The sequence below is a fragment of the Letharia columbiana genome (assembly GCF_014066305.1).
Source record: "Letharia columbiana isolate WasteWater2 chromosome Unknown Sc0000003_s0, whole genome shotgun sequence".
Classification (NCBI taxonomy): domain Eukaryota; kingdom Fungi; phylum Ascomycota; class Lecanoromycetes; order Lecanorales; family Parmeliaceae; genus Letharia; species Letharia columbiana.
Genome location: NW_023501039.1, coordinates 170,056 through 185,762, shown reverse-complemented (window position 1 = coordinate 185,762; position 15,707 = coordinate 170,056). Strand labels below are relative to the sequence as shown.

General features: G+C 50.8%; 6 protein-coding genes across 6 annotated transcripts; 4 read left to right on the top strand and 2 right to left on the bottom strand.

The window, feature by feature from the left end:
* Positions 1-104: 104 nt before the first annotated feature.
* HO173_001519 (uncharacterized protein) lies at positions 105-2,313 on the bottom strand (the record flags this gene model as incomplete). Its single annotated transcript, XM_037303458.1, has 3 exons — positions 105-224; positions 276-1,745; positions 1,804-2,313. 3 exons carry the CDS (start codon positions 2,311-2,313, stop codon positions 105-107), a joined length of 2,100 nt encoding a protein of 699 aa, XP_037169180.1.
* A 53-nt stretch (positions 2,314-2,366) lies between these two features.
* HO173_001518 (uncharacterized protein) lies at positions 2,367-4,171 on the top strand (the record flags this gene model as incomplete). Its single annotated transcript, XM_037303457.1, has 2 exons — positions 2,367-2,382; positions 3,465-4,171. 2 exons carry the CDS (start codon positions 2,367-2,369, stop codon positions 4,169-4,171), a joined length of 723 nt encoding a protein of 240 aa, XP_037169179.1.
* Positions 4,172-4,428: 257 nt separating this feature from the next.
* On the bottom strand, positions 4,429-6,873 carry HO173_001517 (uncharacterized protein; the record flags this gene model as incomplete). Its single annotated transcript, XM_037303456.1, has 2 exons — positions 4,429-6,184; positions 6,857-6,873. The coding sequence occupies 2 exons, from the start codon at positions 6,871-6,873 to the stop codon at positions 4,429-4,431; spliced, it is 1,773 nt and encodes a 590-aa protein (XP_037169178.1).
* A 300-nt stretch (positions 6,874-7,173) lies between these two features.
* HO173_001516 (uncharacterized protein) lies at positions 7,174-11,771 on the top strand (the record flags this gene model as incomplete). Its single annotated transcript, XM_037303455.1, has 2 exons — positions 7,174-11,175; positions 11,232-11,771. 2 exons carry the CDS (start codon positions 7,174-7,176, stop codon positions 11,769-11,771), a joined length of 4,542 nt encoding a protein of 1,513 aa, XP_037169177.1.
* Positions 11,772-13,018: 1,247 nt separating this feature from the next.
* On the top strand, positions 13,019-15,085 carry HO173_001515 (uncharacterized protein; the record flags this gene model as incomplete). The annotated part of the gene is made up of 7 exons (XM_037303454.1): positions 13,019-13,061; positions 13,192-13,314; positions 13,376-13,487; positions 13,547-13,751; positions 13,807-13,962; positions 14,010-14,455; positions 14,521-15,085. 7 exons carry the CDS (start codon positions 13,019-13,021, stop codon positions 15,083-15,085), a joined length of 1,650 nt encoding a protein of 549 aa, XP_037169176.1.
* Positions 15,086-15,376: 291 nt separating this feature from the next.
* Positions 15,377-15,574, top strand: HO173_001514 (uncharacterized protein; the record flags this gene model as incomplete). Its single annotated transcript, XM_037303453.1, has 1 exon — positions 15,377-15,574. The coding sequence occupies one exon, from the start codon at positions 15,377-15,379 to the stop codon at positions 15,572-15,574; it is 198 nt and encodes a 65-aa protein (XP_037169175.1).
* Between the last annotated feature and the right edge of the window lie 133 nt (positions 15,575-15,707).

Genomic DNA, 15,707 nt, shown 5'->3' with positions numbered 1-15,707 from the left:
GACCGGAACAAGCAATTCCACGAACTGGGTATGCACGCTGGCGTTGGATATGTTACAATGGCGTGGCACTAGTCGTAGGTGTGAGCTGATATACAGCGCAAGATTCAAAAGCCGTCGGAATTTGGCTCCTTGAGACGTCGGCCCAACTGGGCGAGAAGCTTGTCGAGATCTGTCCAATTGGCGTCTGTGAGAGCGAATTTCCGGTGCTGATTTGACATAATGTGCTGTGTGGTATCATTAGCATTGTCTGTGAGTGGAGTATCTGGGGAACTCACATCATCAAAGTGATCATACTTCTTGCGGCAATTCTCACAATATCCCTCTTTCAAGTCCTTCCCTTTCAGCTCCTTCTCCTTCATCGCCTTCCTCATTTGCTTTTCTTTCCTCCGTTGATCCTCAGCCAACCAAACATCCTCGTCCTCTTCTGATTGCGTAGATTCTTCGTCGATGTGTATTAGAGTTTCTGGGACCTGTCTCCGATTCTGTCTAGCCATGGGAATGTTCTTCTCGGCTCGCGCTGTACCTGCCGGGTCGATATTTCTTTGCCGTGTCTGAATACTATTAAGAGGCGGTCTAGTGTTCTTTTCTAAGACTTTTCTTTTCAGCCCATGGACCTCCTTGCTTGTGCCAGCCTTCGCGCCGGGGGCAGCTGCAGTGGAGGAGATCATTTGAGAACGGATTGCAGAAGTGATGTTTGATTGCTGTAAACCTGAAGCTGCCGGCTCGCCCCCGAAGAGTCTGGGGCCAGCATTGGAGATCGTATCCCTTGCTGCCTTAGTGGGGCTCCGGGTTTCTATGGGAGGTGGGCAAAAGTCGTGAGTCGGCATTTTCGGCATTCTTGCTGGCGGCGGAATGAAAGTGTTTGGTATCTTCCTTTTTTCTTCAAGAGGTCGCTTTTGGGAAGCAGCCATTGCCGCATCGGCATCAGCGTCCTCTCGAATGGTTGCAGCACGAGTGCGCGGAGCCGTCCGAGTCTCCGCTCTCGCAAGTGCCTGCTCTCCAGCTCTCGCCCTGTTTTCGACCTCGAATTCCTGTCGATTTTGGTCTTCGATAAAGGGGCATCTTCCATGACGCGCCGATCGGAATTGAGGCCATTCTCCTTCTTCCTGGGTGGTCGGCCTGGGGTAATCTTTTACCATGATTGGCTTTGTTCTCTCATCGATGTCTCGAATGTAGATGAAAGGGCCTTTAAATGGTATGACCTCGCTCAACGCAACAGTGGGGTCGCGATCCGATGGGCCATTGAGCCGCTCGTTTCGGAGCATACGAGACAAATCAGGCTCCCTTTCGCCTCTGGCTGCAGTGTTGACTCCTTTCGAGCGCGCCGCGTTGCCAATTTGGACCTGGGTCTCATTGGGGACATCGAACATCGAGTTGACCACTCGGGACAACTTCTCCAGCTGCCATAGCTTTATTCCCATCTCTTTTGCTTTTAGCAATACATCCGTGTTACTGGAGTTGGCCTTTCGTGGCTCGACCGCATCGTTGATGCCATTGAAGCCTGTCTTCTTGCTTGTAGCCGCTTCAAACGTAAACTTGTTTCGTTGCAACGGCTGTCCTCGAAACTCGTTTTGACGGTCCAACAAAGATGGGTTTATCGTGCGTGGCTGAGTGGTGGTCTGTGAACTTGTAGACGTAGATGATAGGGTAGTGAGGTCGGTTCCATCCTTGAGATCGTGATCGCTGGGGATGGGTCGTGTAGTAACAATATGGGTCACCTCCTTTGAGAAAAACTTCTCCTCTCTCTAAATGAGCGAATCGTTAGCAAGCAGCACAGTTCTATGCGTTGAGCGTGAAACGTACTGCTCCAAGTGACCGAATCCATTTTGAGCATTTCACTCGAACTTCTTCAGGCAGGCTCTCGAAGTAGAACACGAAGGTCGGAAAAGACCTCTTGTAATGCCGTTGCCATTGTCGTATGTCCTCCAACGCTTCATGTGACGCCTTCCCTTGTCTTTCCACCTTTTGCTGTACCCTCTGTTCGATCTTCTGTTCTACCCTTTGTGTGACTTTGTTCTCTTTTGCCGAGGCCAGAAGCTTTCTCTCGAATGGTGTTGGCTGAGCATTGAGTGGCCGCCTGTTAAAGATTCGACCTTCTGCGGACTGTAATGTCTGCTTTCTAGGAGAGGTCCGTAGATTCGTCCGGCCATCTTCTAAAGCTTGTCTCTTTGCTCGAGGTTGTAAGTCGTAGGGAAGGTCGTCTTGGGCTTCAACTTGTTCTCTTGAGCGTTTGGATGTTGCAGCGGCTACAGAACGGAAGGGCGAATTAGCAGCGTTAGGAACATTTCCGAGAGGGACTCTTCTGCTGGACATGCTGCCGAGCTTGTGTGCTGCCGGCGATAATGATACTTCGGCCATATGTAACTATGCTGGGCTCCCAAGGTGATCGGGGCAAATGGTGGGGCTGTTGTTTGGCCCGCAACGCGACCTGCTTCACGTCCCGTAGAGACGAGACAGCGGTCATAAAGAATACATGATGCTTGCAACAGCTTCCCCCAAGACAATTGCAGCTTTGAGACCTCAGAAAAGAAAGTGAGGTATTGATTGGTTGTTTGTTGTGGGTGAGAGCTCTGTAATTGCATGGGCACAATGTCTCGGCAGCTTCCCGCTCCATTGTTGATGCTCGATTTCCCGAGCCTGGCAACCACCCTAGCCTAGCGGCTTGGCGTCCGTCTCCAACAATAAGACAACTTCACATTTCCTACTGGTCCAGCATGATTATCAATTACTACTGACATTCCATGTGCGGTGATTTCAAGCATATTTGGATCTGCTGGTTGGAAGCAACATGGTGTAGGTCGAAGGCTAGCTGACTGGCTCGTTCCTGTACCTTCCCCTCTGGTGCCTCCATTTTCATCCACCCATTCCACAGGTAATCCAATTTTCAAAATCATTGGCAATATTGTGGACCTCTAGATACTGTACCTGCATTGGTAAGCTCAAGGTAAGCAAGCCGCCTCCCAGGACCGCAGCATGTAGACCCCGCGGAAACAACCCCACCTAAAGGGTACTTTGCCCACTCAAACGGTTGCTCCAAGGTCGACGAAAAACATATAATAAGAGACTCGTCTTTCTTCCTTCGAGAAATGGTTATCGTCTAGTTCCTTGAGTAAGTTCGAAGTGTCTCAAATCAGAGGCTTCTTCGCTTCTACACCTACCTTCACCGACACTTAAAACCAGACATACCCTGCTCTTCAAGATACCAGGTCGCCAAATCATCACTACATAATGCAGGCCTTGTCATGATCAGAGAAGGCGCTTCCGTCCCATCCCTTTAATTGATCACCACTCCAAAACCAATCCCAGGCCCAGGCCAAGTTCTCGTTCAGATCAAAGCCTCTCCCATCCAATCCAGCGACATCCTAAACAGCAAGGGTCCCTTCCCTCGTACAATATTCCCCCGCACTCCTGGCCGCGACTTCGCCGGCGTAGTCGTCGATACTCATCGCGAGATATTGGCAAAGAAGTCTGCGGCACCAGCGGACACGACTTCAGCTTCACAGAAGATGGCTGTCACGCCGAGTACTGTCTCATCTCCGAGAAAGCGGTCGTTGAACAGCCAAAGAAACTGTCATTCGCGCAAGCAGCGTCAGCAACCACTCCATTCACAACTGCAGCAATCGCGTTGAGACGCGCGGGAGTGAAGGCAGGAGAGACTGTTCTGGTGCTAGGGGCGACGGGGCAGGTTGACTCGGCTGTTGCGCATCTAGCCAACTTGTGGGGATGCAGAGTCCACGGTGTTGCGAGAGGGAATGCTGCCGGGATAGACCCAGCTGGGGATCCAACGTTGAGCAAGGCCAAGGCGTTGACTAATGGTGAAGGTCCCGATGTAGCTGTTGATGCGGTCGGAGATGCCGAACTCGCACAGGCCGCGATCGAGGTGCTCGGTTTCCGTGGGCGGTACTCGTTCATTTCGGCATCCAGGGGCGGGAACTCGAAGGTGCTTGTGGACTTCCTAAGTGTCGATCGGAAAGAAGAGACTCTTATCGGAAAGAATTCAGTGGAGCATTCACAAGAAGAATTGGCGCAGGAGCTGAAGAGTATGTGTGAGGGTTTTGGGTTTGGAGCATTGGTGTCGATGAAGGAAAGTGCGATGATTTTTATCAGCTTGCAGGAGGCCATTGAAGGCTATGCGGATAGTAAGAAGAGATATGTTATCAGGTTGGACTGAGACAATAGCCTTTTGTGACAGGTTGCCTTGTTTGTAGCGTACTGTTACACGGATTTGACATGTATATGCTTTTGGACTTTTGAAAATTCTCAAGGTCTGATACGTTCTTCTCAAACTGACATCCCTCCAATTTCAGACTTTTCAGACTCTTCCCGGAGATCTTCTCCTTTGACTTCAGACCGCACCCTGCTTCCAAGCCCTTTGCCTTCTTGCAGACGCGCCTAGGCGTAGAACACTACTCAGACTGTAGCTGCTTCCTATAGGACCTTAACCTTCATCCACTCACTCGTCCCCACTCCGAGATTCAACCCATTTCTCGCCCACCAAGCCCGAATGCTATCCTCACCCGAACCCCCAAGGCTGTCCTCCAACGCCTCCTCGATATCGCAAGTCTTGTACTCGACAGTGTACTTGCTCTGTTTCCACCATTCCAGCACATCCACATGCCCGTTCTTGGTCGGGCCGACCAAGACTTGGTTGTCGTATTGCATCTTCGCGCCCTTGCATTCTTTCCAGAGCTGCAGGACGTCAATGTGGCCGTTCGCGGACGCGATGCGCGCGACGGATGCTTCGTAACCGAAGGGGATGCCGGAGTTGACCCACCACTGGAGTGTGGCGGCTTGGCCATTTTGGGCCGCGTAGATGATGGATTTGCCGACCAAGAGGGGAAGAGGCGGCGTTCGGTTGGTGTTCGATGGCGTGTTGCTGGCTTTGCGCGCAGAATATTCACCCTGAGCGTTGTCGGTGCTAGCTTCGTTATAGTCGGTACGGGCTTCGCTGGCTTGAGGCAACGAAGCCTTGTGCCACCATTCGAGCACTTCGAGATTGCCGCGCGAGGACGCTTGCTCTAGCGCTGCCTCCGTGTAGCGGAGTGGGAGACGTGATTTGCGCCACCAGTCGAGAACGTGGATAAAGCCAGCTTTAGAGGCAGAGTCGAGGGCTTCGGCGTTGTATTCCTTGGTCAGAAAAGACGGTGAGGTGTGCCACCAGTCCAGGATCGCGACCTGGCCAAAGACTGCAGATGCCTTTGTTGGAAGCAAAGTATGTCCGAACGTAGACCAGAACAGATCTTTATGTTTCGACTCGAGGAAGGAAAGAAGGTTGGTACGCGAGAACTTGATGATGAGCTTCACACAGAGCCGGGAGAGCCATTTAGGTGTTGGATAAAGCCTGAACCACGAGAGCACCCGGTCATAGTTGCCGACCAGCATAGTCCATTCAAGGTCGCCGAATTGCTGCACATCCACAGAAGTGCCAGGCACTTTGGGGACATGCACCCTCCATTCTGTTGGCATGGGTAGATTGGTATAGATCCCTAGAGATTTTGCGACTTCCCAATCGCCTACGTGATCCATGATCAACGACCAAATTTCGGAAGGCAGTTGTGCTTGACTCGGATGAGCATGAATGGGCGAATGCTGACTACTTCCAGAAACGGGCTCCAAGTCGTGGCCGATTGAAATGAGATCCGCCTGATTTTGAACCTCTTGGACAAGGTCGTCCATACCTGCCCATTTCTGACCCGCACTCAGTGGGTCATCCATGCCATGCCATAAGACAGGCTCGAGAACACGAATCCAATTCCATTTTCTTCTTATTTTGTTTATCTGCTTTCTGGTCATTGGGTTTTCCCACATGGCAAATGTCATCCCCGGGATCATTAGAATCTTTTTGGAGACATCCCAGGATCTGAGCACCTCGAGCAGGAAATGGTCTGTCCCTCCCTGCAGCATTCTGCTCAATGAACCGGCGCTCAAGCATGCTATGACCAGTAGATCAGTCCATTCCACCAACTCATCAGATGGCATAAGGTTCTTCTCGTCCGTACGACAGTTGTACAACCCTCCACCTGGGCCATGATAGTACCTTGTTCTGATGTTGTGTCGATTGTGCAAATGCTCGACAACACTCACGGCAACGCCAGGATCGTGTATGAAATCTTTGTCCTGCGCAACCAGAATATTCACTCTCATGTTGCGTTCTTCGGCTTGTGTTGTCCGGACCCCGGTAGATCTCAGCATTCCAAACTGTCAACAAACAGGGAAATGTATGTACTTAACACGAAAAGAAGGGAGAAGTATTAGAAGGGGATTCAAGGCGCAAAGACATCTGAAGAAATGGAGCCTTTGAGTTATTCATATACAGCAGCACAAGGCATTTGGATGTGTAGAGTGCTCTCTACTCGTACAGTAACAGTAGGCTCGCCTGGGTCAGTAGGTAGTTGGCGAAATGGGAAATGGTGAAAGGGTGGAAATGTTCGAACTTTGGTCGTCGATCACCTTCAACTCCTCGGCTAAACAATCCACCAAAATGCCTGCCTCTAGATGTAGACCTGCGTGCTGTGTTCTACAGCTTGATCTTGGGAGGCAGGGATCTGGCCAGCTTCTTGTTGGCTTGATGCTTTCCACGGCTTGAGTCACTCTGCATGCGCGTGTTCTCCGAGTATTACTTTAGAGTGTATGAGGGTAAAAGAATTGAAGAAAGGGTTAAAGGGTATGGATGGCATTTTGGCATCAAAAGGCGGATTTTTCATCATGGGTATCATGTCCCCTTTGGAGACTAGGTCGGGTGGAAATAATGACCCAATGGCCAGGACTGTGGCTTGAGGGCAAATAGCATTACCGGTCTGCCCTAAGAGGCACCAGAAGGAAGCTAAAATACTAAACTTAATGTAAATCGATGTACCTAGCCGCCTCATGCATTAATGCCGCCACACCCTGGTTATCAAAACATTTGCTCAATCATGACCTGATACAATCTGTACGTGTAGAGTACCACGACATTCTCATCAGGCGATTTATATTCTGCGCAAGTTTTCCATAGCTGCCATTCTCCTTCCTTCCCTAATCACCCTAACATGCCGATTGAATCCATCATCCTCGCACCTTCCCTATCTACTTGACCGTCTGCCATTGCCAAAATCAAATACCGTCCATTGAGTGCGGCGGAAATACTGCAGAGAAAGAGTCAATGGGCCAATCTTATGTCTGTCAACAAGCAAGATGTGGCCAGGCAAGTCGGGGTCCTCCCCAAAGGCACCCAAGTCGCCTCCGACGGGCAAACCTCCGCCATCGTCTCCGCATCAACGCTCCGTCTCCGACTCAGGCTTCCAAGACCCAAAGTTGTGGGGTTCAGAAACACAAGGCGTACCGTGGAGGCCCAGCCTGCAAGGTACTGATATACATAGCATGAGCTCGCCAATAGCATCACCCTCCTCAGAGTTCCCCTTCGGGGCTATGAGCCCGGCAGCTACGGACCGCGTCTTCCCTATCAGATCTGTGGTATCTGTCGACCCGACACCTACATCCAAGCCCAGGATAGATACGACTGGTGGAGACGGGTTTCCAGGCATGTCTTTGCCAAGCAGTACTACTAGTGAACGCAAGCGTGAATCTCGCCACTTCTCTACGGGCAGTGCATCAGGACTCGAGTCGGAATCAGAGACGCCAGCTACGGACTCCCCTTCCAGACGCCGACGGGAATCAGGAGCCAAATCAGCATCCGTACAAGATCCTGGCGATCACTCACCCGGTGAGCGCATGGGAGGAGCAAGACAGATGCAGACATTTGGCGATTCCGATTCTGTCAGATCCCAGACTGCAGGCGATACTCAAAGCATTGCGGAGTCCGTCAGAAGCCAGGGTGACGATGCTGGAGGTCTCTTCACGGCTCGATTTAAGCATGTTCTTACCGAGGAAGGCCACGCGGTCATCATTGGTCGGGACGGTGACACACTTCAGCGTTGCGAAGATGAGCCTATACATATACCGGGTGCTGTGCAAGGTTTTGGCTTACTCATTGCTCTCCAGGAAATCGAGGAGGGCAAATTTCAAGTCCGAATTGTCAGCGAAAATTCCAAAAGGATAATCGGCTATACTCCCAAACAACTATTTGCTCTTGAGAGCTTTACCGACATACTTTCCGATGAGCAGACCGACAATCTCTTGGACCACGTTGACTTCATCAGAGACGAGGACGCTGATCCAGCTACGAACGGACCCGAAGTCTTCACTTTGGCAATTCGTTCGCCTGCGAGGAAAATGCACAAGATGTGGTGCGCTATGCATTCCAACGAGAACAACCGCGATCTGATCATTTGCGAATTTGAACTGGAAGATGATCCCATCAATCCCTTGGTACCACCGGGCGAAGGCACTCCAGAGCCTCCGGAAGATACGTTACATGGCGAACCAACCCCTGAAGAGTTTGCGGAGAGTACTGTCAACGCAAGTAAACCATTACGAGTCCTACGAAGCGCAAGGAAGCGCAAAGGCGAAGCCGCAGCGATGGAGGTCTTCAACATTATGTCACAAGTGCAGGAACAGCTAGCCAGCGCTACGACTCTCGACGCCTTCCTCAAGACTCTGGTTGGCGTTGTCAAAGAATTGACCGGGTTTCACCGGGTCATGGTATATCAATTCGATCAAGCGTGGAACGGAAGAGTGGTGACCGAGCTTGTGGATCCAAGAGCGACCAAAGACCTATATAAAGGTCTGAATTTTCCGGCGTCTGACATACCCAAGCAGGCTCGAGATCTCTACAAAGTCAACAAAGTGAGACTATTGTATGATCGTGATCAGGAGACCGCCCGTTTGGTATGTCGAACGATTGAGGACCTCGAGACCCCGCTGGATCTCACTTTTGCCTACCTTCGTGCGATGTCGCCAATCCACATCAAGTATCTCGCGAACATGGCTGTTCGTGCTTCAATGTCCATATCGATCAACGCCTTTGACGAGCTGTGGGGTCTCATCGCTTGTCACTCCTATGGTTCAAAGGGGATGCGCGTGTCCTTCCCCATCCGTAAAATGTGCAGGCTTGTGGGAGACTCGGCATCAAGGAACATCGAACGATTATCGTACGCCTCGCGACTGCAAGCGCGCAAGCTCATCAACACCGTACCTACAGAGCGCAACCCTTCTGGATACATCATTGCGTCCTCGGATGACCTTCTAAAACTGTTCGATGCGGACAATGGCCTTCTCTCGATTCGGGATGAGACCAAGATTCTGGGAAGGCTCGAACAGACACAAGAAGCTCTTGCTATGCTCGAATATCTAAGGCTCAGGAAGATCACTTCAGTAATCAATTCGACGGATATAAGCATAGATTTTCCGGATCTGCGTTATTCACCGGGAATCTCTGTCATTGCTGGACTACTTCTCGTCCCACTATCAATTTCTGGCAGTGACTTTATCGTGTTTTTCAGGAGAAGTCGAACCCAAGAAGTTAAGTGGGCGGGCAACCCTTACGAAAAATTCGTCAGGGAGGGGACAGAAGGGTACCTCGAACCCAGGAAGAGTTTTAGAACCTGGACCGAGACTGTTGTTGGCAAATGCCGCGAGTGGACCGAAGAGCAGATTGAGACAGCCGCTGTGCTATGTTTAGTGTATGGGAAGTTCATTGAAGTTTGGAGGCAAAAGGAAGCTGCATTACAGAACAGCGAATTGACAAAACTCCTACTTGCAAACTCAGCGCACGAAGTGAGAACGCCGTTGAACGCCATTATAAATTATCTTGAGATTGCGCTAGAAGGCGCCATTGACCAAGAAACTCGGGACAATCTAACCAGATCACATTCCGCATCCAAATCACTCATCTATGTTATCAATGATCTCCTTGATTTGACGAAGACAGAGGAAGGCCACAACTTGATCAAAAAGGAGGTCTTCGATCTGCCTGCTACCGTCAAAGAAGCGACGGATTCGTTCACGGGCGATGCCAAGCGCAAGCAAATCGAGTATGCGGTTGTGGAACATCCAGGAGTCCCTCAATTCGTCGTGGGCGATCAACGGCGCGTGAGACAAGCAATCTCTAACGTCACAGCCAATGCCATTCAACACACATCGAACGGTGCTGTCAAGGTAGAGTTATGGTTGGCGAACAGCCACGAACACCGCGTAGACATTGAAATCGTCGTACAAGATACTGGAGCAGGGATGAGCGCCGAGAAGCTCGATGCATTGTTCAACGACCTCGAGCAGGTACAAACGGAAAGCGATGAAGGACTACAAGAAAAGCTAGCCGGGAACACTAAAGCCATAGAGGGCAAAGGAGACTCCAAGAAAACTCTCGGTCTCGGTCTCGCACTTGTCGCTCGTATAGTACGAAATATGAACGGCCAGCTAAGACTTAAATCTGAAGAAGGCAAAGGATCACGCTTCGTGATACAGTTAAATTTTGAACTACCGAAGGAGGATAAGAAAACCGCTTTCCTTGATGACATCAACGAAGCGGGCGTGGGGCCACCTCTGAATCAGCCTTCAACGCCGCCCATTGAGACTGGTGAGGTCATGCTCGTCAACAAAAGTGCACAAAAGCCACTTCCAGAGACCCTGAAGGACATAGTGCACCGGAGAAGTGCCGAGAATTTACGGAGCATAGGCAGTATGAAGAGCTTTAAGAGTGGGGAAAGTGCAAGGAATGACGTTGACAGAATGATTGAAGCGATTCAAGAGCCGACTACGGTAGCAACAGGGTCCTCAGGCGACGGCGAGTACGAAGGACGTTCAGGAAGTCGTGGTAGCGGTCGACAGCAAGGTCCATCATCGTCTTTACGACGACCGGTGAGCGGAACCACGCAGGCCCACTCTACGAGCCTGACTCTCCCCACGTCGTCAGACCAAGTGCTTCAACAACGGGAAGTTCCTGGACTAGCAAATGTGACGGATTCGAAAACCCCCATTAGACCCATTCGGTTGCCAGGCGAAACTAGCACAGACTCCCCAGAACCGGAGTACCCACCTCGAGAATCAGACTTATCGGCACGAACACCGTCGCGAGTCTTGTTTGATATTCCCGACAAAAATGCGAAAGTGGAGCCGCCAAATGCAGAGAGGCTTCAGGTACTGGTCGCGGAAGATGACCCCATCAACAGCAAGATCATCAAGAAAAGGTTGGAGAAGGTCGGCCATGAAGTCTACCTGACCATCAATGGCGAAGAATGCTCCAGCACATATGGAGAAAGGCCCGCTTTCTTTGATGTTGTCTTGATGGACATGCAGGTTTGTTGGCGCCCGCATTTCACTGGTACTTCCACGATGCTAACACTGGATTACAGATGCCTATTGTGGACGGTCTAACCTCGACCAAAATGATTCGATCATTTGAAAAATCATTCCCTGATGAGTTTCTGTCAAACCGTGCAGCTTTGAACGGCAGGGTACCTATATTTGCCGTATCAGCCTCATTGATTGAAAAGAATCGTCAGGTCTACATAAATGCAGGCTTCGACGGCTGGATCCTTAAGCCTATTGATTTCAAAAGACTAACAGTAATAATGTCGGGAATTGTGGAAGAGAAAACGCGGGAGAGCTGCTTGTACGCGCCTGGCAAGTGGGAGCGAGGTGGGTGGTTTGCGAAACGACAACCTGATGTTTTTACTTCATCTACGAAACCTTCGTCCAAGGCATCTGTCTCATCCTCGAAAACGCTCGAATCTTATCCTGCGCAGTCGAAAGAAGACTCAACTGACAAAGAGCGAGATCGGCTCAACCAGCTTGACAATGATGCCGTTCACGCCGACTCTGCACCCCAGAATCCCGGCCGCTCCGGTAATATCGAGTATGCCGTGGCGTCTAGTAGCACAAGCCAACCCTGAGAGCAGATTTCGCACATGGTGTCTTACATACTTCATCCTCCCGATTCACATTTCTTGAGCTTAGGCATGACCTATGCAGAAACAAATCGACCCCACTTCCACCAGCGTAACACAGCGCTGTCAATTTTGGATACGCGTACGCATCACTTGCCTGTCCCCTCTCAATTATATCTTTTTTGCCGACTTTGGAGGCTTCGTCATAGCGAGGCGTTGATGCAAGGCTTCCAGTCCCAGGGCGTACTTATGCCGAATATGTCACTAGTGGGTCCTGGGTGTCCGAGTGTGCGCATCTTTCCGTTGCTATATTAAAACTCGTTTGTACATACTTGATCCAGTGACGGTGAGACTTGCACTGAAGCAGTGCTGTTGCTGTTGTTGAAAGGAACCCAATGAAAGGCCGAGAGGGATCCGGGGGGGGATCAGTCTTCTAGCTGCATGAGAGTGACATGAAACAAGCTGATGGGCCCCTTGAAACTAAGGTAGATATTGCGCTTGTATGCGTGCCGCATACTTTAGATTGCCAGCAGGAAATACCACGTGGTAGATAATAGATAATCGCATGGAAGATTAGGGAAAGATCTTCGACACGGGGCTGGGTATGATAGCCTTAAATAGCCTGATAGGTAACAGTTGATTGCAGACCACCTACCTTAATTCTACGGGTTGAGAGGGGAGCGTTAAGAGGCTTGCAAGGGTTAGGGTACCCTAAAGACAAAGTACCCTTAGCCTGTAGCCTGTAGCCTGTAGCCTGTAGCCTAGAGGTACCTTAGAGACCTTGTCCTTAGGTACTTTGACGCTTTTCCTTGACCCATCCGTCTCCCTGTTTCAACCGCGTGAGCCGAGACGCTGATCCCTGCTTCTGACTGCGAGCCAGCCTCCAGGGAGACTGGCTTCGAAAAAAATTAAAAAATCCACCATGACCCATGAGCCGTACCGCCCTTTCTGAGGTTACATCTCATTGGTGCCTTTTCCTCAACCTGCTTCCCCCCAACCAAAGCTGGCCTCGAATAGAATACTATCGCAAGGCCAGACGACATACTCTTATCACTTCTAAGATGATAATTCAAAGATGAGAATAGAGCAGAGCATTGAGATAGTCTGCTCCTAAGAAGCGTGATTGACTTCCTGTGAATGCCGCCTTACGCTACGCCCAACCGCAACCCTCCCTCCCCCCCCTACTAGCTACGACAGCTTAAATGGAATCAATGCATCTTACGCATCTCCTTCCAACCCTTTGAACAGCTTCAATGGGCAACTCCAATGGCAAGCCCGTCGTCTTCACCGACGAAGGTCAGCTTCCCAAACTTCCCCAATCTCTGATTCTATCGTCATTGCACAGGACCAAGCCTGATCTCCCCACCCCGGCGGACGCTCGAGCCCCCCACCGTTGCGTGTATGCTGACACCACCTCTCTCAACAGTCAACCTCAACCATTTCCGACTCCTGCGAGTGGTGGGGAAAGGTGCATTCGGAAAAGTTCGTATCGTTGAGCGAAAGGACACCGGCTTGACCTTCGCCTTGAAATACATTCGCAAAGATGAAGGTCAGCATATGTCACGTGGGACCAATCAGCGACCCCCGGTCAAAGCTGACATGAGATACAGTGGTACGATCGGAGAGCGTACGGAACATCATCAGAGAGCGAAGGATGCTGGAACACCTCAATCACGCCTTCCTTTGCAACTTGCGATACAGTTTTCAGGATATCGAATATTTGTGGGCCTACATCCCCCTATCCCGCGGTTGCTGCTATGCATGGTCTGACATAGCCGCAGATACCTTGTTGTAGATCTAATGAATGGCGGCGACTTACGATTTCATATCTCACGAAAGACCTTTACTGAAGACGCGGTACGGTTCTGGATGGCAGAGCTCGGCTGCGCGTTACGATACTGTCATGGGCAGGGCATTGTGCATAGGGATCTCAAACCAGATAATGTCTTACTTGACTCTGACGGCCATGTGCACCTGGCTGATTTTGTACGTTGGCACGATGCTCTGAAGCTGGCCTTGGAACGGTGCTGACAGAAAGCAGAATGTTGCATCTGAATACAAACCGGACAAGCAATTACACAGCAAATCTGGGACACTCGCATACCTTGCGCCGGAGGTCTACGCTGGTACAGGGTATCTGACCGAGGTAGATTGGTGGTCGTTGGGAGTCACGTTTTATGAATGCATTTATAACAAGGTCAGTCTACCTCTGACAGGCAACATGCACTGTCTGACGGATCGTAGCGACCTTTTTCTTCGCACGGTCACGAAAAGCTGGAAAAGGAAATCCTGAAAGCCTCGCCCAATTATCCTGTCACACAGCCGCCAGTCTCAATACACTGTACACACGCCATGCAATCACTATTAGAGAAGGACACACGGAAAAGAATAGGGGCAACCGGCTTCGACACCTACACAGATCATCCCTTCTTCCGACCAATCGACTTTGAAGCTCTCGAGAAGAAGCAGATCCGGCCAGTCTTTGTACCGTCTAGCGAAAAGACCAACTTTGACGCGACATACGATCTGGAAGAGCTACTGCTGGAGGAGGCACCCCTGGAAGCAAGAGCAAGGCGCCAAAAGCCAAGGGTAAAACTGAAAGAGGACGCAACAGACAAGGAAATCCGGACGGACGAGCTGCACCGAATGATAGAAACGCTGTTCGAGCCTTTCGATTATACCACCGTAACGTACTTCACTCCATTCTCTTTTGGTCCCCCATCACCCTTTCTGATCTCCATTGAATCCTATCTAGTGACTATAAAGGCTTCGTGGACTCCCCTTCTGGCGTGGAATCCTCCCTCGACATGCTCGATCACGCCAACACCACCACGACATCCTCCAAACACAGTACCGACGACCCAGATCTCAACCACGTCGCCACAAAATCCCACCTCAGCGGCTCCGCGAACGGCTCCCCACCTATGACCACGCATGGCCAGGCCGTACTTTCGAATCACTCAGAATACTATCTTTCAAACGAAATCCCCGCAGGCCAGGGCGTCCTGGGGCCGACTTCCCACCCTACTCCACCAGCTCAAGGGAGGCAACCGCCAAGGAGTGCCGGTGCACCGCGGGGTGGTGGACTACAGGTTGTCACTAATGACGATGGAACTGCGTGGGAGGGGTCGAGTAAGAAAGAAACGAGGACTAGTAATGGGAGTACCGACGTCAGGGAAGGAGGGAGGAGTACGAAGGGGAAACCGAATGGGATGTTGGGTTTCCTGTCAAGGAAGAAGGGCAGGGAGAGGAGTCCGAAACCGATGGAGGCAGGGGTGTTGGGGAAGGAAGGGGCGAGGGTTGTTGTCGGTGGACGATAAAACACTTGCATATGTGAGAGTAGGCACAATGGGGCCCACGGAAACCTGAGGAGATGGGCATTGGAACTGAGGGCTCGGACGGGAGCCGGGGGTGTATGCTGACAGAAAATCTCAACTATGTGGTGTCCACAAGGGTTCGTCTCTGTCTTTGGTATTGAGTACGCAACAAACCTGGCAAGCGATACGGCGTTTCGATTCGGGGTTGTCTGGTTTGTCACGATGGTGTTTCGCTTGCTTGCTTGCTTGCTTGGTTAACTTGCTTGCGTGGCGCGACTAAATACCATTGAGAGCATGTATATGTGCGTATCTTTATGGTGCTCGTCTCTAGGAACAGACAGTTATGGGAATACATATGTTGTGACAACCAAGAAGAAGAAGAAGAAGAAGAAGGAGAAGAGGAGAAGAAGGAAGAAGAAGAAGAAGAAGAAGAAGAAGAAGAAGGAGAAGAGGATGCGTGTTGTGGTACTTATATGGAGCATGTTGCTTTGAAGTACCTATCTACGATCAGAGAAGGGACGGGTTTTGTTAATCGTGACGAATGAAGTAGACCAAAGGGTGATCATCTAGGAATCCGTCACTGACTGAAGAGTAAATTATACTAGTTGTAGGCTCGCCCACACAC